The 24,756-nt window shown below is 29.3% G+C and overlaps 3 protein-coding genes across 3 annotated transcripts; 1 reads left to right on the forward strand and 2 right to left on the reverse strand.

Moving 5' to 3' along the window:
- Positions 1–1,099: 1,099 nt before the first annotated feature.
- Positions 1,100–6,865, reverse strand: LOC113852480. Its single transcript, XM_027482769.1, has 8 exons — positions 6,474–6,865; positions 6,257–6,397; positions 5,731–5,958; positions 4,424–4,631; positions 3,737–3,873; positions 3,315–3,395; positions 2,111–2,177; positions 1,100–2,007 (listed from the first exon to the last, which is right to left on the reverse strand). Exons 1-8 carry the CDS (start codon positions 6,752–6,754, stop codon positions 1,708–1,710), a joined length of 1,443 nt encoding a protein of 480 aa, XP_027338570.1. The 5' UTR covers positions 6,755–6,865; the 3' UTR covers positions 1,100–1,707.
- Positions 6,866–10,004: 3,139 nt separating this feature from the next.
- LOC113852343 (F-box protein At5g03970-like) lies at positions 10,005–11,330 on the forward strand. The gene has a single exon (XM_027482571.1). The coding sequence runs from the start codon at positions 10,005–10,007 to the stop codon at positions 11,328–11,330; it is 1,326 nt and encodes a 441-aa protein (XP_027338372.1).
- A 4,074-nt stretch (positions 11,331–15,404) lies between these two features.
- Positions 15,405–18,432, reverse strand: LOC113852344 (pectinesterase). Its single transcript, XM_027482572.1, has 3 exons — positions 18,114–18,432; positions 17,177–17,779; positions 15,405–16,105 (listed from the first exon to the last, which is right to left on the reverse strand). Exons 1-3 carry the CDS (start codon positions 18,430–18,432, stop codon positions 15,405–15,407), a joined length of 1,623 nt encoding a protein of 540 aa, XP_027338373.1.
- Positions 18,433–24,756: the final 6,324 nt, after the last annotated feature.

Raw genomic sequence — 24,756 nt, forward strand, 5'->3', positions numbered from 1 at the left:
TGTTTTCCTCAGACAATCCCAAATTTAGCCAGTTTAACTAATCAAACTATAACCAATTTGATTGCCATCCAAAATATAAAAATCATAACGCTCATTTTCATTTGATCTTCAAAACATTATTCTATGGTAGGGTTTGTGTAATGGTGTGTTTCATTCTCAACTACACTACGTTTTTAGAATTTCAATGGTGGAAAAGTCAAATAAAAAATGTCTGATTATTGCTTAACTTTCTTAAGAATACGCATTTCGTTCTCAACAAAACTTCGTTCTCATATTTAAATCAAGAGTAACAATATTCTTAAGGACAAAATTACCTTGGTCAAAATACTTTTAATAAATAAAAAAATTAAATAACACATGTAATGATTTATAGAAGTAAAACAAAATATTATAATACTGGTAATTCAAATTAATGAAATTTTTGTAGATCTAAAAAGGTAAAATAATATATTAAAATATTTAATACTCGTAAAAAATATGTAAATTAATATGAGCTGTGATTATTTTGTGACTATATCGCTGGGTATGTGACCACACTGCTTAAGTACATCCTTTTTCTCCCCTAATATACATTTCAACGATACAAAATCAAAGGTCAAACAATTATAAGACTCTGAAATGAGAATAAACAACAACTGATGAAGAAGAAATACAGCAAAAAACATTAGTACTGAGAAATTCCTCTTAAAGGAAAAAAGTTTAAAATATATATTTAAATAATATAGTGCCATTCATTTACAATTAGTTGTATAACACAATTAAAAATAGAAATAAATAGTAACTTTTACTGGTGATAATATAACAATATGGACTTTAATTAAAAAATACTTGTATAAAAAATAAAATATAAATTTTTTAGGTATAAAAATTACTTCAAAAATAAGTATTATTTATTGAGACTAAATATATATTTTAATCAGAATTAAAAACAAAACCTTAAATCACTTCAATTTCTCGTTAATGCAATTTAGATTGACTCGCGTTCTTTAAGGCTCTATCACTTCGATTATTATTATTATTAGATTGACTCTATTATTATTTATTTATTAAAAAAATTCAAAATCGCTTCATTTCAATAAATAATATAAAAAATCAAATGAAAGAGTGAAATCTCGTTTCTGAATTATCTTAAAGCTGCTGAGACATGATATGTTGAGGAGTAGCTGAAGGCAAACTCAGACATATGGGTCCTTGGTGGTGCTAGTAAATAGTAATGGAGATCGGTGTGTAACTCGGTGAATAAGACCAGGACTTCAAATGAATGGACAGTCGGTGTGCTCCTCGCTTCAAAAGTATCATGCAGCAGTAATCAGCAGAAACGCCTTCAGTCATCGTGAGTTTACAGAATGCTTCTGGGACTATAATCTCATGTTCAAGTAATCATTCTACTATTCTAGTTCCCTGCTCAATACAAAATTTGAGAAATACTAGGAAGACACTTTCCAACACATTATTATTGAGTAAAAATCATGTGACTTCCCTTATTTAACAAGTTTCATTTATTATTTAATAAAACTTACATGAATTTCACCCAATAATAAAAATAAATGTGTCTGAAAGAATATGTTGGAAAGTGTGTTGCTAGTATTCAACCATTTTCGGGTTCCCAGGCCACCAATGACTTTGAGATGGCAACATCATGTATGCACCACAAAGTCAAGGGCAGTCTTTCCAGATATAAAATACCTTGAGGCCTAGCACTTGCGTCTACCTATCTTTGCATCTTGGGGTCTCACATTCTGGAGGAGGCACACCAAACACCCAATCAAGAACATTCAAATATTTAGATCTAAACACTTCCCTCTCCTGCGCATAACAATGCATTATGATGGCGGTTGACAAGCTGAAAACCACCACATCAGCTCTCTTGATCTTTCTTGACTGTGGCAGATATCCTGCATCAGCTACACATGTGAAGAAACTCTCAATAGCCCGGGCAAAGCAGTATAATGATATTTCTATTCGCCTGCTTTTCTTCTCAATAGCCAATGCAAGGCCAGTTGGGAACTGCACAAGAATGCGAAGTTTAACTTCCATAACAGTTTCCAAGAGTGTAATTCCAGTAAATCTTCTGTCAAATATACTAAATGAAATACCGTTAGCAACATACCGTTCCCATGGCCACCATTGGAATGTTACATCTTTTAAAAATCCTGAACAGCAAGCACGTCCACATCCTGATGAAGAATAGAGACATCCGCATCATAAATGTCAGACTCACGTTTTAACAAAATTCATGCCGTAAAAGTAACAATGAGGTGAAGCACGGAAGAATAAGAACAAGAAAAGGCTAGTAAATGCATGTCATGAACCAAATATTGCAAAAGCTTGAGCTGTTAGGTGAAGACACAAAAATGGTTTTACATTACACCTTTAACACATCCCCTCACTCGAGAGGCCTGGAACCATTGATAATGCATAGGCCAACATACCTGGTACTGAATTCAATGCTTTAACATAAGGGAGCACCAAGCATTAACTCCAGATCACGTGGTATAGAGGCTTTGTTACCGTGTTAAAAATAAAATAAACTTGGACCAAACTCAATCTAGAAAGCTAATTCAGGAAAGGAGTATTGTTCAAATTTTATAATGACTATTTTAACCATATTTCTATGCACTCTTGATGTTGGGCCAGCCACAGATGGATAGATGATTCATAACAGAGTTTGAGCTGCTCGGTGAAAACCACATAAATGTTTTTTCATTACATCTCTAACAGCATAGACAAAAATAATTGAACATAAGAAAGCATTTCAAATAAGGAGTTCTTATTTCTTCTCTCAACCTAGCCATTAAACTTTAATTCAAGCTGGTATATAGCAATAATAGAAAACTTCTTGAAAAATGCTAGTAACACACTTTTTCAAACAGTCTTTATTATTAACTAAAATTTATTGAAAATCACAAAAGACGAGTCTCACTTCTAATTTAATGATTATCAGTCATACGTTTATAGTTCTCAATAAATTTTAACCAATTAAGTGTAAGTGTGCTTCTTGCACTCCTCAAACTGACTAAGAAGGAGAAATTGTCACATGTATTATATACCAGTGTCTGTTTAACCTTTATATATCTGAATATGCTTTTCTATCTTTTTAAATTGGAAGAATTGTAAACAAATTCTTTTATATATTCTAGTAAATGTTGCATTTAATGTGAATTTGAGCAGGTGAATTTTTTATTTGAGCATATTGGCGTTCATATCCCCCACAGGCGATGTTTTCAATTTTCATTGAACAAGTCCAAAACTAGCAAGTTTAGCAGTAAGACAACCAGCAACAGAATAGCAGTGTATGAAATAAAGATGCTAACCAGGCTGATGCGCAATATGTAGACAGAAACAAGCTTGATCTTGCTGTACCAAAAAGACCCTTGGTCAATATTGTGCAAGGCCTGCATGTAAGCATTTTTGATGATTGGCAATGATCACAAAACAATATAATCTCATATTTATGTCATAATTATATTACAGTATGATCTCCAACTCCATTTTGTTCTAAAATTGAGAGAGCTTGTGGAAATATCAGATGGAATAATTTATTGTCCAGGAAAGGCCTTTTCATGACAAGCAGCGTATGTGCCACTGATCATGTTACTCACTTTGAAAAACTACCATAAAAAAAACACAATAAAGTTTTCACATAAATTATATTCTGATAAAACACATTTCATAAAAGTCCCACACTGGATCACGTAAAGGATAAATTGGTTGCTATGTATTCCAAACGGATCACCTTTTTAAAAGTCCTTTTCTATGAACAATTAGTGCAGGTATCAGATAAACTGGAAGATACACAGGTAGTGCCCTTTTGTAGGCTTGGAGGAGAAAAGAAAGGACATGTCCACTGCATGATTGATTCCCATGTACAATCTGCAAAAAATAATTGATTTTAAACACCAAAAGAAGGGAAACAAATCACAATTTTTCTATCCTGGGTTACAAATTAAATATTCAACAGATCTAGATGGCATGTTTCGAACTGAAATTGCGGAATACAGAGCTCAATAAAAAGCATTGGGCCAGAATGATAAAGTTGAACACGACCAAATACAGAAAAAGGAAAAATAGAATTTTATATCATAAGTATGTAAACTTAAATGTTTAATTTTAATAAGGCATAGAAAAGAAATAAAAACCAATGGCAATATGCTTCCACTGGAGTCCAGATGCTTATCAAATCCAGTTTACTTGTACTCCCAAATCAAATATAAATCAGCATTTGACATAAGTGCCACAATTCCCATTATTCAATGATAATGAAGAAATAGATGCTGCTGTATGATGCAATAAAACTCAGCTTCCAAATTTCTAATTGAGCACAAAGTTCAATAACCAAGTTTTCTTTTACTTCATTTATTTTAAGTAAAATCACTGATATTGAAAGAAAAGGACAAGAATCGCATAAATCAATATTTCATACCGAGCATGGGACTTTCATATTGGGATTTAATTTCACATCAATACCCATGGTCTTGTAGTACTTATGTATTTCACTCAAATTAGTGAAAGGCTTGCCACTGGCTATATCTTTTACACCTTGTAAGATAACTGGATCTTTTCCACCATGTTTATTGAGAAAGGATTTATACGAAGCTGGCAAACTGTCTTGCTTTAATATATAAGCGGACCTGAAACCAAAATATTCTCCATGATTATTAATCTTTCTTTGAAAAAAAATATTTTAATCAATTATTGAAAAGTGAAAAGGAGGGAGAGGGGAAGTGTAACATAAAGTTTCCCAGTCCTAGAAACATAGCCCAAAAAAGAGACTAATAAGGGTGCACTCGTGTGGACAAGTGATCCTGGCTGTATGAAGAAAAACTTTGAGATGGACAATGGGGTTATCAGTGTAGTTATTTACTGTTCCTTAGTACCTTCTTGTTCATCCGATAGCATTTTATTTACCATACTGCTATAGGAACTCATCGGATTATGCTGTATGTAACAAGCATTGAGCAAATATATGTATTCAATTGAAAGACAAACTAGAAAAGGCAAACCCTACAGCTTCAGACTTCAGTCAACCTTAGCATGGACAAAACTAGTAAAGGGTGAATAGTTAGCCACAAATTGATGAGTGATCAAATTGAAGTGTATAGTAAAGACCCACTGAGTGAACTAGTTCAGCCACTCACATTATACAAAGTTTTTAATCAAACAGGATCAGGTTATACTGGAGTGCACATATTACCGTTTTCATGTGAAGAATACATTACACGTTGTAACTAGTTGTATTGAAATAAGGTATGTTTTATCAGTAAATTGAACATAACAAACAGGATCCACATCATGCAACGACCTTAAAACTGTAAACTGATCAAGTTAAAGGCAAAGACTAAGTTTTAGAAATCACAGAGCTTTGCCGTAAAATTTGAAAGACAAAACAATTTATTCAAATGAGAGGCTGAGCTGAAAAATAAAAAGTATAAAGAAGCACACACGTACAGAGACAGGGGCACTCGTGTTAAGAAAGGAAAATGTTAACATCAACTCCTAGAGCTGAGGTTAAACAACTAATTAATATTTCTTAACAAAAAATATTTATTATATTTTTATAACTTGCAATATAATAAATGTATTTTTTCCTAACAAAAAATTTCTATTTTTAAATGCTTAAAGTGGTGGTAACTGGTAAAGGTTGAGATTAACAAAATGCATAACAGCATGATACTTTCCTCAGTAAAAGTTAATTATTAAATAAAAAAGAGAAATGGTAAATTCACATACAATATCTGTGAAGAGGAGAGACACATGAGGAAAATGTCACCATGCTTCCACGTGAGAGGCTTACAAATTCTCCCAAACCGTTTGCTCTTAATCCCACAACGAGACGCCAGGACAGCAGCACGCATGAGAATGTAAATGGCCAAACTCGTGTGCTGCGTCTCTAACCCAGTCAGAAGCATCGATGGCCCAGCAACCGCCCCTGCTAACAGAGCCCTCCACCTCGCTGATCTGAGCTACAACACAAACACGAAACCAATCACAATTCACCATCACTTCATTGAAGAAGGAAAACAACAATACTAAAGTACGAGGCACTAATTCAATTAGGCGGCTCAAACCACACAGCAAATCGACTCCTTAAAGTTCCCTCGAAATCACCAAACTGTACATGCATGAGGTTTAATTTACACTTCTTTGTACAGTATAGTTCTAAATTGGAATCGCCGAGTTTTGAATCAGTTCGAGAATTACCCTATATAGTTACAGAACATTACGTGCATTTTAGCAAGAGAGAAAGAGAACATGCCTACGGTGACCCACGAAAGCACCGATAAGCTCGTCCGTGGAAACAAAAGTTCCGGCGAAGGTTCCAAGAAAAAGACCGTATCTCAGTGTCTCCTTCAGAGCCGCAACAATCGCTTCGCCATTTGTCACCACAACCTGCTTCCTAAACGCAAACGCGAGAATCGCATGAGTAATCGCAAACGCGAATAAGCACGACGAGTGAGAGTCACTTTTCCTACCTTGGCGGCTTTTTCCGAGTGAATCGCGCCAAGATCGCGAAGAGAGCGAGACCGCCTTTGAGGCCGGCTCCTATTGAGAAACCTTTCGCCGAAGCAACGAGGATTCTCCTAAGCTTCTCCCGCTCCTTCGAAGGAACGGCGTCAAAGATGCTGCGCAGAGACGATGAGGCCGTCGATGGGACAGGCTTTTCGGTGGACGCGCCGTTGTCATTGCCGTAACCGTTAATTTCCTCCCGGAGGCGGCGGCGGTTTACGCCGGAGTTGGCGGAGGACGGCGACATGGCGGCGGAGGGAATTGGAGAAGTATGTACGGGTTGGGGGGAAGTTATTCAAAGAGAGCAGCGAAGCGAATAAAGATGAGAGAGAGAGAGAGAAGTTCTACCGAGTTGCGTTTCTTTTGAGGGTCGCGTAAGGGTGCGACACGTGTATGGCTCCGCCACTTAACAAATTTGCACACTCAGCACTGCCAAGACTGTAATGACACGGCCAAGTTATTCTGTTTACGACTCAAATGTAATGACACGTGTCATTTTTATTTTTGTTTAAGAAAATTTAATGTAAAATATTTTTATTATTAATAAGATTATCAAAAAACAGTATTTTAGATAAAAATATTTAAATATGAGTGATAATAAAGATATTTTTTATTTAAATATTTAATCAATTAAATATTTATTTAATAATTTTATATGGTAATTTATGCTATAAATTTAATTATAAAATTTATTAAAATAGATTAAAATCATTTATTTTTTCATGTGAAAATTATTTTAATAAATTAAAAATTATAAGAGTCATACATTATTTTAATAAATCATACATAAATTCTTTTAAATATATTCTTAATCTCAATAAATAACAGGAGTAAATTACATTGTCTTTTTTTAAGAAATTTGTATATATTACACTATCATTCTTTTTAATTTAAAATTTTATGAATCTCTAATAAAAAAATTTAAAAACTTTCGTGTTCACTAGTTTATAAAAAATATATTACACTTGTTAAATTTATTAAAATATTTACAAAGAATGTCAAACAAGTTTTAAATAATGTTATAACTTTTTTAGAGGAGATTATATAATCAATTTTAAAACTTATTATTTAGAAAATAAAGCATAAGCTCCATTTATTTTTTAATTAACGTCGGATATGACTAATGTAGTTAGATAAGCGATTAGGTTAATTAGATATGATCATTATAGAGAAGAAAACTTTAAAATTATAAAAGTGTGATTAGTTCACAGATCTATCTTAGCAATGTTTATAAACATATTTTAAGCTAATCACTTGAGACTTGGACATTAATACTTGAATATTTAATAGTAGCTCTTATGTGTGTAAAGCTTGAAAGCAAATCCTTATTTAAAGATTTTAACATTTTAACTAATAATAACGGTTACATTACTTTTAATATGTAGACAAAGCTTCGTGTACTCTACCTACTTTATTCAAACCTCTTACTAAGATAAATATACGGTGAGGGTAGTTGGAGTGAACCACCTTTATGATGGAGTTCGGAGTTAGAGGTTTGTGGTTGGGAGAATAAATAAAATAATAAATATTTATTTTAATATTTTATATCACAAGTGTTAATTATTTATCTTTAATTTTTATCTTATAAAATAAAATTTATATTATGTTTATATTATAAATAAAAATTTATTAATAAGGATAATTTTTAAATAATTAAGAATTAAATATAAAATTATGGACTAGAGTGATTGATGTTTATAATTTGTAAAATTAAAATAGTTTTTATATTAATAACATTTATTTGAATTTTTTAACATTTTTTATGTTTGGTCAAATTTTTTAAAATATGATAAATTTAAAAAGAAGTATAATATTTATTTGACCAATGATAAAAAATGTGTCAAAAGATATATTTAAAAAAGTGTATTTATAATAAAAGGAGTATTAGAAACACATTAAAATATTTTTTATTAGTTAAATATTATTAAAAAATACATATATAAGTCATAATTATTAATTTAATAATAAAGAGGATGTTACAAAGTGTAATATTTGTATTTCTATTACTACCATATTTCTTATCGAAAGTTATCTGATTTTTATAAGAGTATATTTTTAAAATAATTATTGATATTTAGATACAATATATTGCATATTTAATCACTTTGAGTGGATTAATATAATACCGTTACGAAGACATTGAATTTTTAATGTAATCATATTATTAAAAACTTAAATTTAAGATTTCTGGTTAAGATAATGATAAATAATTATCTTATATTAAATAAAATAATTTTTTTATTTTTTAATTATTAATGTTTCATTTGTTTTTAATTTTTACAGATATCATAAAAAATAATAAAAATACAATAAAAAGATAAAATAAACACACCACAGACAACACAACTTCTCTTTTCTTTAAATGCTATTCTTACTCATCCATGTGGTTTTCTAATTCCTTGTTTTTGAGTTTCACTAATAAAGGCTTGTCATTCCTTTTTCTTTTCTTCTTGTTTTTATGGTTTTTTCTCCAATAACGTTATCTATATACAAATCTTATAAATTTATACAGATAGGCGATGCTTATGGTGGTAAAAAATGTTATATAACACCGACCTACCATAACATGTTCTAGCATATTTTGAAAATTTGTAGTGAAGTCTTCGGTGAGCCAGAGGAAGAGGTACTTGACGCAGAGGAAGAAGGACTCGGATTCTTGTGGTTGCCAATGAAACTTGACATAGGAATAGTAACAAAATCACCAAGTTTGCACTCACTAAAATGCTAGAAATTTTATTTTCTATGGTGCTCTTCTTTTGATTTAAATAAAACCATTGATTGAACGATATCTTGATAGATTTTGAAATATTTATTTTGTGATTAATGAATATTGAATATCATATATTAATGTTTTCTTGTAACTTATAGTTGTATTAAATTCATCAGTGATGAAACTATTACAATTGTTCACGTATATAATAAATAAAAGTCATTGTATTTTTTGGATTTTAATATTGATAATTAAAATAAAAAATGACCACCTAAAATATTAAATAGGAAAATGTTTCATCCAAATCCAAATTATATAAAAATTTTAAAATTTGAATAATGAAAAATTATTTGGGTTCTCTTCATAATTTATTCCACTCCATTACTATATAAAATGCACTCACCTTTTTAATTCATTTTTATCTACTTTATTCCTTCCCTTCTAACCTTGTAGAAGGAAAATGGGGAGGAAAATAACATTTTAGTTTTTATTCCTAAGAGAAAGAATAAGAATCAAGTTACAACAATGAGTAGTATAGTAGAGATTCAAAACCAAAAAGATTTCTTCCATTTAACTCAACATTAAAAATAGCCAAATCTAATAACTACTGTTCCAAAAGAAAATATTTTTAGGACCATCACTTCCCCTAGTAATTAGCACCCAAAAATAACTTTATCTTACAGGTCAGTAATATAATTAGAAAAAATTTAAGAGTCTCAAGATGATCCTAGTCTCTTCGTGGATATTACTACAAATATTTTCTTTCCTAGAGAGCTAAAAGCTAGCAATGGTTGCTACCATGTCACCTTCAACTAATTATCCTTCTAAATCCAATACCACCATTAACAATCTCTTCAACGATTCCCTCACCGAAATCTTTTGTAGACTCTCTTGCAAATCCCTCTTAACATGCAAAAGTGTTTCACAACATTGGCTTGCGCTTATTTCTGATCCTAATTTCCATTCCTTATACCTCACTCACCAAAGCACCCTTTTCCAAGACATGCAGGCCCAAGGAGAGGACCCCGATCAACCCAGTTTCATCCTAAAGCCATACAATGCACTCGTGATAGCACCAAAGTTACCCTCTTTACAACTTGGGCATATCGAAAAACAATTGTCGTTGAGTTTTCTAGGCTCAGATTTCGAGCCCACTAATGTCGTACCACAATTAAGGTCTATCTTGAAGTTTGTTTTTGGTTGTTCCAATGGTTTACTTTTATGTGGAAACCCACGTCCATGTCACAAATGCATATACCACATTTGCAACCCGCTTACTAGGGATATGTTGGAACTCCCTAGTGCTTTATCTCTTTGTGATCATGCTGGGGTTCTTGTGGGTTTCACATGCGACCCTTATTATTGTCTTGAAAAAGAGGTTGTCTCCGTTGTTTCTTCTTCTCAGCGCAAGTTTAGAGTGGTGCGCATTCCTGCTTTTAGTGACATGAGATTTTCCTTTAATGTTGAGGTTTTCTATTCCGAGACAGGGAAATGGAACCGGTTTGTTGTGTCTTGCCCAAAAGGGTTCGCGTGTGGGTTTTTTCTCATGGCATCAAGTGTTGAGCATGATGGGAAGCTGTACTTTATGGGTGGAGGAAGGGTTCTTGTGTATGATCCTTATAATGATGAACAAGTGGCCTCTATCATTGAACTTCCTAGTGGATTTGGTGAACCGTATAGAGGGTGCCTTGGAGTTTCTTGTGGACGGTTGCAGTTATCCGAGTTCCCAATTTTACCACCTATTGCCACTGCCTATGTGGGTGCTTACAGTGGCAGAGTTTGGGAGTTGCAATTTTGTGATTATGGGAAAGGAGGAGAAACGACATGGAAAATGGTGCATGAATTTGATCTCCCTGACATTGTTGGACCAATCTTTGAAGAGTTGAAAGTTGTAGAGGGTGAACATGTAAGGGGATGCAGTAGGATTCTAGCTTTCCATCCGTATGCTAGGGACACTGTATTTTTTATGTTAGGTGATCACATCCTTTATTGTAATTTGTTAACTGGTAGGTTCAAGGTAACCAAATATAGTGGTCTTTCCTTAGTTTTTTATCCAGTAATCCCATTTGTGCTTCCATGGTGGCCAACTCCAATTCCTCCATTGCCTTCATAGGTAGATTACTGGTTATAGTTTCATACTATGGTATGTGTTTAAGGGCCTTTGCGGTAGTTGACCAAAAAGGAAAATGGGCCGTTACGGTTTTACATTACATGTAAACTACAAGAGATTATGAACCTCGTTGAAATTATGTGGATATCATGTTACCTTTAGTACTAATAAAAATGCTATACAAGATTTTAATGGCAATTAATCAATGCCCACTGTACCTAATATCGTTAAAAATATTACTTACAATTACACAGTGCCGGTAAATCTCAAATTAATAATCACGTAAGCAACATAATTGATAATAACAATTATTGCCGGCAATTTATATGCTCAGAAAATTATTAAATTGTTTTTATGTTCATTTGTCAACTAATTTTATTGATGATAAAAGTGCAGGAATATTTTTCCCCACAATTATCAATGGCAACTAAGTTTTGACAACAAAAACAAATTTTCCCTAAAAACTCTTAAATAATAATATACAATTATTCCATTCAAATATTTCCAAAACTCCCCGTTTCTCCGTTTCCTGATTCATAATATGTTCTTATTATCACTTCCCCAAATTACATTTATAAAAGCTCTTCACTTCATTTATAAAAGCTTCTTCTTCATAAAAATTATCAAAACAATATACAATAATATCTTTTTTCTTAATTTTAATAAATAAATTATTTTTAATTTCTTAATTAGTATCTTAGGAAGAGCTTATGAGTATAAAAACGTTCATAGTGTTTGTCTACAGATACATAATGTAACAAATTTAAATATTTTTTTTATTAAATAGTATAAATTACATAACAAATTTAAAATTAAATTAATTTAAATTCTTAGTATAATATATTTTAAACAGATTTATTTTATTTTGGAGTTACTATCTGTTTCATGGATACATTCCCATGTTATAATAATAGATACAAAATTTATATATTGTTCAATTTTATCTAAAAAAAATTATATATTTCAAATAAAAATATCTGACTAGAAAAAAAAGAGTTAGGTGAAATTCACTTATTATTAATAACATTAAAGAAATAATTAATTATTTTACTATGTGTGTTGCAATATTGTATTTAATATTTTTCATTTGTTTTTACCTTATATATTGTAATATTTATTACTTTGTATAGAAAACAATTTTGTTAAATTGTATAAGTTCTAATTATTATATATATATATATATTCATTGAATATTATTTAATATTTATTATGTTTCCAAATAATTTTTTTATATTCTGTCACTGTTTGAGTAAATTTTATTATTTATTAGTTTTTTTTTTCAAAATGTCTTCGTTATATATTACAGTACTATATAATTTACTTATATGTATGTGTTTAGTTATTAAATTTTAATGAATATTTTATCATTTTTCTATAACTTTTCGATACATTCTTTCTAAATTATATTGTGCCATATTTGTTAATATATATATTTTTTTCAATCAACACTTACATTTTTGTATGTTATTTTTTTTATAAATATGTAGTTAATCATTTTAAACCAATAGTATGTTGAATACTTAACAATACAAAATTAATAATTGAAACCCACAATAATATTATTCAATTCAAAATATGGATATACATCATTTAAATTAATTTTTTTATGAAATTTAAAGATATATATATATATATATATATATATATATGTGTGTGTGTGTGTGTGTGTGTGTGTACATTTTCATTTTTGAAGTCAATAAATAAGCGTTTTTTTTATTTAATTTAAAGTATATCATGATCTAAATAAAGCATATTTTAATAAACAATTATTTACTTAATTTAAATGTTATGATCCATTTAAAGCTGGCAATTATATTTTAATTTCTTTACAAGAAATGTTTGAGAAGGGGGGGGGGGTATTTTGATAATTATAGAGGGGATTTAGATTTATAATAAATGGGTAGTTAAATAGATGCATTGTATATTGTTTGATTTATCTAAATAAATTTCTTATAAATGTATCTTAAAATATGAAAATAGGTAATTGTAAGTTTCTGCTATATGAACTTATTATTAACTAATGAATATATATATATATACATGCGCGCTTATTCAATTTTAAATATGAATTTGTTAATTTTTTTTCAATCAACACTTACATTGGTGTGCTATTTTTTTTTATAAAATATTCTACTTGATAATTTTTAAACTAATATCGTGTTGATAATAGAAATAGTTGTCTCTTAAGGTAATTTTTAATTTATCATAGAACAGAGACAAATATAAAATGCTTTTAATGTGATTTTATCGTTAAAGGGAATAAATAAATTTGTATTATTGGCTTATTTAATTTAAAAGATATCATGGTCTTTTACCAAAAAATATTTATATCATTATCTTAAATGACTAAAATCTACAGACAAATAGGCATTTATTTAATTTATAAAAGTAATACCATTTAATCAAATCTTTTCCCATATAAAGATTGATCAAATAACAGCAGCTATATCTGAATTTCTTTAGAATTAACGTTGCAAAAGTTTTGATCTTTCCGTATGCCCTTTTGTCTATAAATATAAATTGAAACCGATAGCTCTCCAGACTCTCCTGACTTCACATAGCTAAACAAGGTATTAGCAACAAGCCTGTGTTTCTTGCTATGGCTTTCAAAATCCTCACAGGCTTAAGCTCCATTATTCTATTGTTTCTTCTCTATAGGGTAGCCACAGCAAGTGCTGCATTTTACGGCCATGAAGAAGTCAGAGTTGAAACTCCTGATCATAAACATATTATCAATGATGTTGCAAACAAAATGTTTCATATTCTTCCAAGAGGGGCGGTTCCACCTTCTGGCCCTTCAAGTTACTCAAACTAACATGCCCTATCTGGTTTCAGTCCTTTAAAGTGCCAACAAATGAACAATTTCACCATTTCTACTGATTTTGCATTCTTCAGAACTCTTCTAGCTATAGCTTGAATACCTTCCCCGACAAAGGCCTCAAAAGTCATGACTTAGAAGCTCAAGTTGAAGGATCTGCTTATGGCATGTTGTCAACGACACACCCCAAAACAAGAGTGTTTCATGTTCTCCAAAGGCAAAGGTTGTTCCACCTTTTCTGCCCCTTTAAATGATGCTTCCAATGATGCTGTGTTTTAGACAACTCGAGACTTGGAGACCCTTTATCACAAGGGCATCAATTATAGCCATAAAGAAGCCGAAGTTAGAGATCCTAAACTGTAGTTATGTTAGTGACAACTTTCGTAGCCTATCAATGCTTTTGTTTTTGGTCAATTTAGCTCATCTAGGTACCATGCTCTCCACAAAAGGGATATTCTACCTTTCGGTTAGATATTAATAAATATTATTTTGTTCTTTTTAGCTAGTTTCTAAAGTTAATATATATTATATATTGTTCGGAATTAACAGAAATGAAAGGAAGGAATAGTAGTCCATAATAAATCTTGAAATGATAAATAAGGGTTTGTTAGTTGTATTTTGTTTTCTAATTTTGAAAATTATTTTTTAAATCATTTAAAAAAATATGTTTTTAGAAGAGAATTATAATTAAAATTATTTGGTATTATGTTTTGAAAACAATTTTAGAGATGCAAAATAAAAAATATATATTTGGTAAATTTTTTTCCAAAACATGTTTTGAAAAATAAAAAAAGGAAAAACATGTTTGATTGTATTAACCTTTTCTTTTACAAGTTCCTTAAATTAAATGAAAGAATTTAAATATAATTTTGACTTAAATATATTTATAGTATTTGAAAATAAAGTTATAGTTTAGAAATTAATTCCTATCAAATATTTTTTTTTTGACAAAATAATGTATAACGCCTATATTTCTAGTATACCAAGATTTTACAACCAATTGGATAACATTTAACTTCATTCTTATTATTAATATTTATTTAATTTGTTCTTAGCTTGTGAAACTTAAAAAATATTAAAAAATAGGAGCTGCATGTCCTTTTCAACTTCAAACTAAATACGTGGAAAAAAATAGCCAAATACCATGCTTTTGAAAATTATTTTTACATACGTGGAACAAGTTATGATTTTAAATAAAAAAACTAATGATTTTAAATAAACTTCAATTAATAATAAAAATACATTCAAAACACACACCTTTAAGCACACTCAAGTGAGCCCCGAAATGAAAGTGCACCAGAAGAAGGAATCCATGAATTTCCAGCGATGAAACTAGCAACAGTGAACTTAACAGCCTCATCAGCTCCCAGAAGACGAAACCCAGGCCACAGCACTCTCTTGGAAGTTCCAGCACCAGGCCCTTCGTTACCATACTCTGCAAAAGTTCTCAACGCAGAGCTTCCAGAACCAGGCCACTCAATCCAACCCCTCGCTGCAATAGCATCATCTATGCTACACCCCATATCTATCGCTCTTGAATACTCCTTCCAAGGCCTCCCCAAAAACGAACTAAACGAGCGTTTCACTGGCGATAAATCAGAACCGGGTGTTATGCTACACTTGTGAACAGAGAACCCAGTGTTCTGTTCTGGGTCTGTTCTTCCGTTTGCCAAAACGGCGTTGTAGCCTCCACTGTGGGGCCGACGAAGGATCAAGCTGCAGCGTTGGAAAACGGCAGCTGCGTTTCCGAAGATGAAGTCTATTGTGCCGTGGATGTCACATTCTGTGTAGAATTGGCGAAGCGCGTGGGCGTAGAGGGTGTCTTGGGACCCTGCTATGCTGCATCTGTAGAGTACCGAGCGATCCGATGCGATGTTCAGTGCCACGGCTTGTTGGCCTTCAGGACCCGCGCTGTTGTGGAAACCCATGTCACGCGCAACGAATCCATCGCCTGTGATTGCTGCAAAACCCACACCTTGATTGTTATGTTAAAAGGCCTTATCTTAAAATTAGCTTGAGGCCTATACATTGGGTCAGCCCTGAACGTACAGAAAACAAAATTTACAATATAATATACGGACACTTAATATTAGTTAATAATTTTATTTTAAGACTAAAGGTTCTTATCATTTATACCATAAATTCAAAATTAATTTGTATCATATTCATGCATACCAAAATTAATGTATTATAAATTTTTAAAATATATAAAAATAAAAAATCATTTGATTTAATTTTTAATTATTTATTTTTTTATAAAATTTAATATAAATAATTAGGATAATATATAACTTTAATTTCATAATTGGATTGACATAAATTATATTATATATAAATTTATTGATAATATAAAAATTTATGTAACTTATATCAATATGATTTAAATTTTTCTCATAATATATAGATTAATATGTTAATTTTACTGACCATTGTTTAAAACATTATTTATTAAATTATAACATTTAAAGTTATCATTACATCCTCTTTGTATTTTTCAGTAACTGTTTAAATTATTGATTCCTTACCATATATATTACTCTTCTGATTCTCATATAAGAAAATAAGTATTATTAAATTAATCATCTATATATTGGTAATCATAACATAAGCGGGCTTTAATTAATTATATATTTTAATATCAAATTAGTCGTTTATTAAATAACATAAAATCACGTCTCAAAATGACAAAATTAATGCCAAATGTCATTTTTAAGGTATCTAGTTTAAGTATTTATAAATTCAGTACTAAAAAAATTAGTAATGTATCTTTCAACGACAAAGTTTCATTCAGTCAAAAGTTTAGCATGGACTTGGGAGTTTTGTAAAGCCTTTATGCACGAGTACGTGAGAGGGAAGTAAGAGTTAGAAAGGGGTGGTGAGGAAAATGGAGGAAGAGAATTAAGGAAAAATATATTATGATGCTCATGTTTTAGGAGATGATAAGATAAAAAAAAAAATAATAATAATAATGAATAAGCGAAAAATAAATATAAAAAAATTTAACTAAAAATATAGGAGTTAGAGCACTAACTAAATGTGGCCGAGTCAGGTAAGGTAGCACCCTTGGCAACACTGTCATCACCAACAATGATAGTAGAATATTTGCCATCTCCTATCAAGGTGATACCATCTTTCTTAGTGCGAATCTTCTCCTTATACACCCCTTTCTTAACATAAATCACAAACCGTGTTCCTGAAGCTGCCTCAATGGCTTCAGAAATTGTCTTGTAGTTTCCTGAACCATCTTGTGCTACTATTGCATTTGCTTTTATTGTGGCTCCCTGAAGTAGTTTTCGCCCCTTGGCTGATACCCACGTGGGAAATTCATGTTCCTTTTCATTGGCACCAAGTTTGTGGCTAGCTTTTGTGCTCTTTGGCATGTTGGTGATCCTGTTTGCAAGAGACAACGAGTTGCTTCCCAATTGAGAAAGATACTCCATCTTCTTGGACATGCTTTCCATGATGCCAAGTTTAGAACTGTGTGCATCTACATAGTCTTTGCAAGATTGTTTGAAAGTTAGAGAAGCACTTAGCCATGTTTGGATGTCATTCTTGTTTCTTGTAGGAGATTTTAGTGCTTTCATGGATTGGTCCAGCCTTTTCAGTGACATACCCATTAGCTCTTCACAATAGTCTGCATATGTATGATGGCAATTAAAAGGAATTAAAGGATATAACGCATTATTAGCTACCAATTACATGCATACCTACGTTGCTTCAACAATTCCCCTTGAGCTGCCAATATATTTGGCTATGTAACGGCTCAAATTAAGGTAGAAATTTAGTTTGAGTTGATGTTGTAAAATAGAAATAATTCCTAAATAAATGCATTATTGGGAAACATGAATGGCATATCAAACATGCATGGTAGCACAATTCAATTTAATTTTCATTTTACAATAGAAAGACAAAAGAATGCACTATATTAATTTATTCTCAAATCAAGATGTATAAGATGATATTAGTACCTACGACAGAATGGGCTTCTTGAACATCATTAATCTTGAATTCAGCAAAATATGAACTTGACAAGTTGGTTTCATATATGGTTTTGTTAACAAGAGCCACAATGTTATCGACATTGTGATTCCCTGAACCCAATCCCGTCAAGGTTTCAGCACATAGATTAGGGTATCTTGTAAGATTGCATTCAGAGTGAGCAAGCTCTAGTTCTGACATGGAGATCCATGTCAGTGCACTTCCTAATACTATAACGGTTATCACCAATTCTTGTGTTCTCATTCGCACATTACCAAGAGGAAAAAAATGGCTGGTTTTACTCGTCATCCTAATAAAGAGAGTAACCCTTGCTTGACAAATTTGAGAGGAAGATGTTATCTATATATAATATGAGGATTATGTTAAAGAGTAATTTTTGTGTAGAAATAGACCCGGAATTTATATGGCATGAAATATTTTCACGTTATATGAATACAATGCTTTTCGTGAAATTCTGTATAGACAATTACGTTATATTTTAAAATAATGATAATAAAGGGATGGTGTGTTAAGAGCACAGAACATTTTTGTGTCCGTTTCTCATTTGGTGGTCTATTTTAGGGTTGTCAATTTGGGAAGGCAAAGGGTATTCCGGCCACTTGATGGATTAATCTGATATGAGTCAGCCTGTTATAATTAGTGTACTTTAAAGTTGAATAAAATTATATATATATATATATATATATATATATATATAATAATTAAACAATTCTAAGATTTTCCTTAAAAATTAAAAAGAATAGATAACTGTTTGTCCAATCTTGCCATATGCAAGCCACAACTATTCCAACTGTTTTGTTAGTTTATATTTTATTTGTTTATGTAATTATAGCTTTATAATACTAAATAAAAATTAGGTTATACTCCATTTCAATATAATTTATAAAAAATAAATTAATAATTTATCAAAACCAATAAAAGGTAGTTATATATCATAAATTTATAATATATTTTAAAAATATCTATAACAATAAATGTTAATTCCATTAAATAAATAAATAAATTTACTAATATAAATAATTTATCTTATTAACACAAATCTTAGAATAAATAAAAGTATATTTAACAATTAATCATCAATAAAAGACTTTTTATTTCTTATGTTTTGAATACAAATATAACGATTTTTACTTTTTTTTATAATTTTAAAATGAATTACTATTTAAAATAAATAAATATTTATGTCCATCTAATTTGAACTATACGTTATTTTAGTTCTCTCAATTTTTTTGAGCCGATTAAATTTCTTTACTTCTAAAATTTAGCGATTTTGCTTCCCTCGTTATTTTTTTTTTACACATCTTTTACTCAAAATCTTCACACATAAAATTATAGTGTCAAAATTTTTTCTCTTAAAACCCTAATTTCACATTTTATAAGCTTCATTTATTAGGTTTTTATTGAATTTATCACTTTTAAAATTTATTTTGTATCTCAACTCTTTCAAAGCTTCTAAATATTTAAATTAAAAAAATAATAGTTTGAGATTTTAAGTGAAAAAATATCGATGGCACAGTGTCAAATTTCTATAATTTTAAAAATAGAAAGTTATTTAACCAAACAAATTTGAGATATTAAAATTACATACAATTCTAATCAGAGTAATTAAGAGTGTAACTGGATAAAATAATATTTAAGTAAACTTCATGAAAATGAATAGTTGTGAAAGTTTATTTTAATAATTCTAAACTCTTAAATTAACTAATAAATATATATAAAAGAAGAATCTTTTCACACTAGCATAAATTTAAATTTTTTTTATATTTAATCTAAATTTTTTATTTATCTTTAACTTATATTTAACAGTCAGTGAAGTAATAAATTATAATTTATTAGATATAAATTAAATGAAATGTTCAGATTGAGTGTAAGAGTTTTTAAACTCACACTAATATAAAAAGATCTTGCTCCGTATATATATAAGGCAGAATCTTCTTACATTGGTGCAAATCTAAAAACTCTTACACCAAATTTAAACTTTTTATTTAACTTAAATTTAACGGGTTATAATATATTACTTCACCGGCCGTTAGATTTAAGTTAAATAAAAAGCTCAATTTGAATGTGAGAATTTTTAAACTTACACCAATATAAGAAGATCATGTTTCATATATATATATATATTAATTTTGATATTATGGACTAAACTACTTAGAGTTATCTAGGCCACGTAAGAGATATTAACACCTCTAGGCAAGACAAAGACGTACCGCTATGTTGTCGATTCCATTGCTTTTGCTTCCCCTCGCCCTCTTTTGATGCCTTTGGGGCCACATAATCCACTTGGATCCTTACCATTAGGAATTACAATGTACTTATATACATGTACTACAAAGTTTAAATGTTCAAATAATCGATCAAACTTCGGAAATATTTGTTTAAATTAGAAATTCAAGGAGGTATATCAATATTGAAGTGAACATCTCACAGAAATATCACGCACCTAAATCATAAATATTTCAATTTTCAACTCACAATAAATATAAATGCTAAAAGTAAAGAGATAGAATAAAGAGATGTGTAAATTAAACAGAATTTATACATACTAATGTAGAGTTCCACTTTATAATATGGGTTTGTTATACTATCTTATTTGTTTTTAAAATTTTTCTCTTATTATTTTATAAAGTAAGGCAACATCCTCGAAATTTCAAAATATTAGAAGCACTTTAACATTAAATTTCAAAATAATTGTCCTGCATTCTATCCCAAGTTAAAAGCAAATATTTAGAATTAAAAAAACTTACGAACCCTATGTGGCTTAAGTCGAATTTTTTTTTGTTTGAAAAATGATAAATAAATTCCTCTTAAACTAACATCATTCTAATTCTATATAAATTTGCACAAAAATGATTAAAAATGAAATCGTTTCTTTATTTTTAGAAGTTTTATCTTTTTGTTTTAGTTAATTGAAAATTTGTTAGGTTCTTCTATTTCAATTATTAAGAATTTTACATCTGTCAAACGTTTACTCCTGAAGTTGATTAAAGAACAAGTCAATTTTAGGTCCCCATGTGTTGTTGGAGCATTTATATTATAAGTAATAATACAAGTACATACACAGTTGATCCTCTCAAATCCTTTATCGTCTCATACAAATTATTGAGCAACAACTTAATTTTACTGCAACTGTTGAGAAAGGCTCTTATCTTATTGTCTGCAAAAGGTTTGAAAATATAAGTGTCTAATAGTTTCATATGTGTCGCGGCATTTATATTATAAATAATGATACGTTAATTTCTTATTTTAGTCGACATTATCAAAATGTTGACACATGTGAAAGGTGATTTCTTGTATTATTAAAATTTCTAATATTTTGAATGACTACTAGCAGAAATAGAATTTTTTTTTTATATATATAAATTTATCTTCAACAATTGTAGTATTTTTACTTTTTTCCCCCTCTTTTTTCTTATTTTTTTATTTTTGTTTTTTTCATTTACCACACTCATCATTGTATTTTCTTTTGGTTGCTCATCCTCAACTTCACTTTACTATCTCTTGTGTTATTGTGCTTTCAATTTTTACTTATTCTTCTATTGCTATATCTTTAATTTCTCGTCTCGTTCTATTTATTTTTTTAGGATTTAGAAAAGAAAAAAATAGAGTTTTTTTACTAAAAAAATAAAATTACTCATTTAAACATATAAAATGATGTCATATTTATTTAATTTCACATATGTCACTTAATGTTAAAATTATGATATTGATATTTATGTCTAAAACTAAAATGTTTGATGAATATATATAAAAATCAAGATTAACTTAACATTTTAATAGTTTAGAGATTAAAATATCTCATGCTTGTTATCTTGGAACCAAAATGAGAGTTTAACAATTGTTTGTTAAATATTTGAAAATATAAGTATTTATAAAAATATAATTTATCTTTTATCATGTGTTATTGGGACCTATCGAAGTCATTTGAATGTTGAGACGGAGGTGTATTCCAAAACTCAGGTGGCTTGTTTGGTGCATTTGGGAGTGATAATTAAAGAGACAATTGCATCTGTAGTGTTTATAAAAGGTGGCAACGCCCATTATTGTCTTTGTAATTTTCTTTTTTGGTTGGCTTTTACATCAGTCGAGAAGTCTCTTTAAAGATTTTAAGGATTTCATTAGTACATTTTACACAATTCTAATTAATAATCATAACACTATATAATGGGTTCATAATTAAATTTTATTGACACGTGTGAGAAATGTGTAGGGACAAATGTTCTTTAGGAAAAATCATTCTAATATGAATATTGTCTATTCAATAGTGTTGAAACAATGATGAGAATGAATTATGCAAGTACTAATTATTGATGCTAATAAAATGTATTTGAATTTAATATAAGCTTTGTTATATTTTTTTATACATTTTTTTTATTTTTTTTTAAATTTAATAATAAAACAATTTTTTTTTATATTTTTATTTAATATTTACTTTATTTACATATAACATCAATTTTTAAAACTGATTTTAAACATATAAATTAGTGTATTTTATTGAAAAATAAACATTTATTATAATATCCAACATATAAAAAAATAATATATTTAAAAAATAAATATTTATTACATATAACATCAGTTTTTTAAAATGATTTTAAACATATAAATTATTATAATTTCATTGAAAAATAAACATTTATTATAATATCCAAAATAAAAATATAATAAATACTTTATTTTTAAAAAAAATATATATTTTCAATGCTTAAACATAGCCTTAAAAATTAATGTTAATAAAATATAAAGTAATAGACAAATTATTAACAAGATAAAAAAAGCCAATATCGCAAACCTCTTTAATAATAATATTGAAGCAATGATGAGAATCAGATATGGAAGTATTAATATCATTACTAACGTTTGTGATATACTACTAGCGGTATTAAAACTAACACAATTTAATGTGAAATAACGATCGAGCAAGAACAAAGCACAAAGAAAATCCAATTAATGATGCTTTTTTAAAAACTTTTAGATTAAAAGTTGTTAGGAAAATTTTCATTTCATTCTAATTTTTATATTATAATTGCTTCACTACTCAATCCGAGCTATATTTCCAAGCTTGATGAATGAACTACCTTGATTTATATAAGTCCAATTATTTGAAAAATGAATCCTTCTTCAATACTTTGGATTTAATTGATCTCAATCAAACTCTAAAGAAAGAAGGCAATCATATAGAGATTCAATTGAAAATTACAAAAATTCCTTATCTGTTACAATTTAGTGTTTTGTTCGAAGGTTAGTCATCGCATGCAAATTTCCCAATCCACACATGAACAATCAAAACTATGAATTAATGGAGACATAAAACATTCATTGAGGAAAAAAATACACATACTCATGAAATAACGCTTGAATAATAAATTACATGGTTCCTATTGAGTTACATCGATCAAAATCTTATTGAGGCAATGAAAAGAAATTTATGAGGTAAAAAATATATTCTCTTGTCCTCATTCCCTGTATATATCTTCAATCTTTTCTTGTTTAATTTTTCTAATTATATCACTTTAGTATGTACGCATGGTTAGAATCAACATCTCGAGAATCTAGAAAAATTGTTGCAAAATGTATACGCATATGAGCAATAGTAATATGACACTTGAGCCATTACAAAGAAAATTAAGTGGACAAAAAGAATAATCCTCAAAGCCTTCCCCACAAGAAAAAAGAAAAATATGACCACCCCAAAGGCCATGCATGTCCTCCTAAATTGTGTTGATAATCCTAAAGCCTTCGAGTTAACCTACAACAAAGCCTCTATTAAACACTAAGGCCTAAGCAATAGAATGTATATAACAAATAATATAAAATTTAATCGTCAACTAAAACTCATTTCACACTTCCGCTGCAAAAGAGACGTAATAATAAATTAAGCAAGCTTACCTAATTACTTATTATAAACGCTAAAATAAGGTAATATTTAAACATTATATCATATGAGTCCCTTGTGGCTAACAAATGACAGCATCAGATTCTTGCATCGTACGCACCCCCAAATGCTCTTTTGTGGCGGTAATTACTTTTGAAAATCTTATGAATTACAAAGTTTGAAATAAATTTTTTTTTATGAAATAAAATAATTAATTAAACACATGCTGCAAGATCCTTGGTATCCTTTTAGGTATTTAAGTATTACAAATTTTTACAGTATTTAAGTGTGTGTATAAATCTATGAATATAAAAGTATTTCAATCTATTTTGATTTTCTAATTAAGTAACTTCTTTTTATGACAATAAAATCTATATTTTAATAATTTTTTTCTTACAATTACTTATTAACATAAATTATTGTTATTATAATCGTATTTATTGTAATAGATTATACTCTCTTTATCTTATTTATAAGATTCTTTTAACTAATCATACATACTTAAAATTAATTCTTGTATTAATTTTTAAAAAATTATTTTATTTTCTAAATTTACGCTTATTTAAAGTCAAACTCTATAATAATAATAATAATAATAATCATATTTATCATAATATTTTTCTCTTTCTTTTTTATTTTATTTTTTGTGCTCATTTTACACCCTGTGTCAACAAATGATTTTCTTATATCTTTGTATGTGTGTGTATGTCGATGAGAGGGCTGCTTGTGTGAGACCC

Source organism: Abrus precatorius, unplaced genomic scaffold (genome assembly GCF_003935025.1).
Source record: "Abrus precatorius isolate BTA unplaced genomic scaffold, Abrus_2018 Scaffold10, whole genome shotgun sequence".
Classification (NCBI taxonomy): Eukaryota; Viridiplantae; Streptophyta; class Magnoliopsida; order Fabales; family Fabaceae; genus Abrus; species Abrus precatorius.

Excerpts from the sequence above, each read along its gene's own strand:
- LOC113852480 (XM_027482769.1), bottom strand. The coding sequence starts at position 6,754 with ATGTCGCCGTCCTCCGCCAACTCCGGCGTAAACCGCCGCCGCCTCCGG. Across the intron at positions 3,396-3,736 it reads AGAAAAGGACTTTTAAAAAG|GCCTTGCACAATATTGACCA; the intron begins GTGATCCGTTTG and ends GCTTACATGCAG. Across the intron at positions 2,008-2,110 it reads CAATGGTGGCCATGGGAACG|TTCCCAACTGGCCTTGCATT; the intron begins GTATGTTGCTAA and ends ATTCTTGTGCAG.
- LOC113852343 (XM_027482571.1), top strand. The coding sequence starts at position 10,005 with ATGGTTGCTACCATGTCACCTTCAACTAATTATCCTTCTAAATCCAAT.
- LOC113852344 (XM_027482572.1), bottom strand. The coding sequence starts at position 18,432 with ATGACGAGTAAAACCAGCCATTTTTTTCCTCTTGGTAATGTGCGAATG. Across the intron at positions 17,780-18,113 it reads AGAAGCCCATTCTGTCGTAG|ACTATTGTGAAGAGCTAATG; the intron begins GTACTAATATCA and ends ATACATATGCAG. Across the intron at positions 16,106-17,176 it reads ACCTGACTCGGCCACATTTA|CAATCACAGGCGATGGATTC; the intron begins GTTAGTGCTCTA and ends TGGGTTTTGCAG.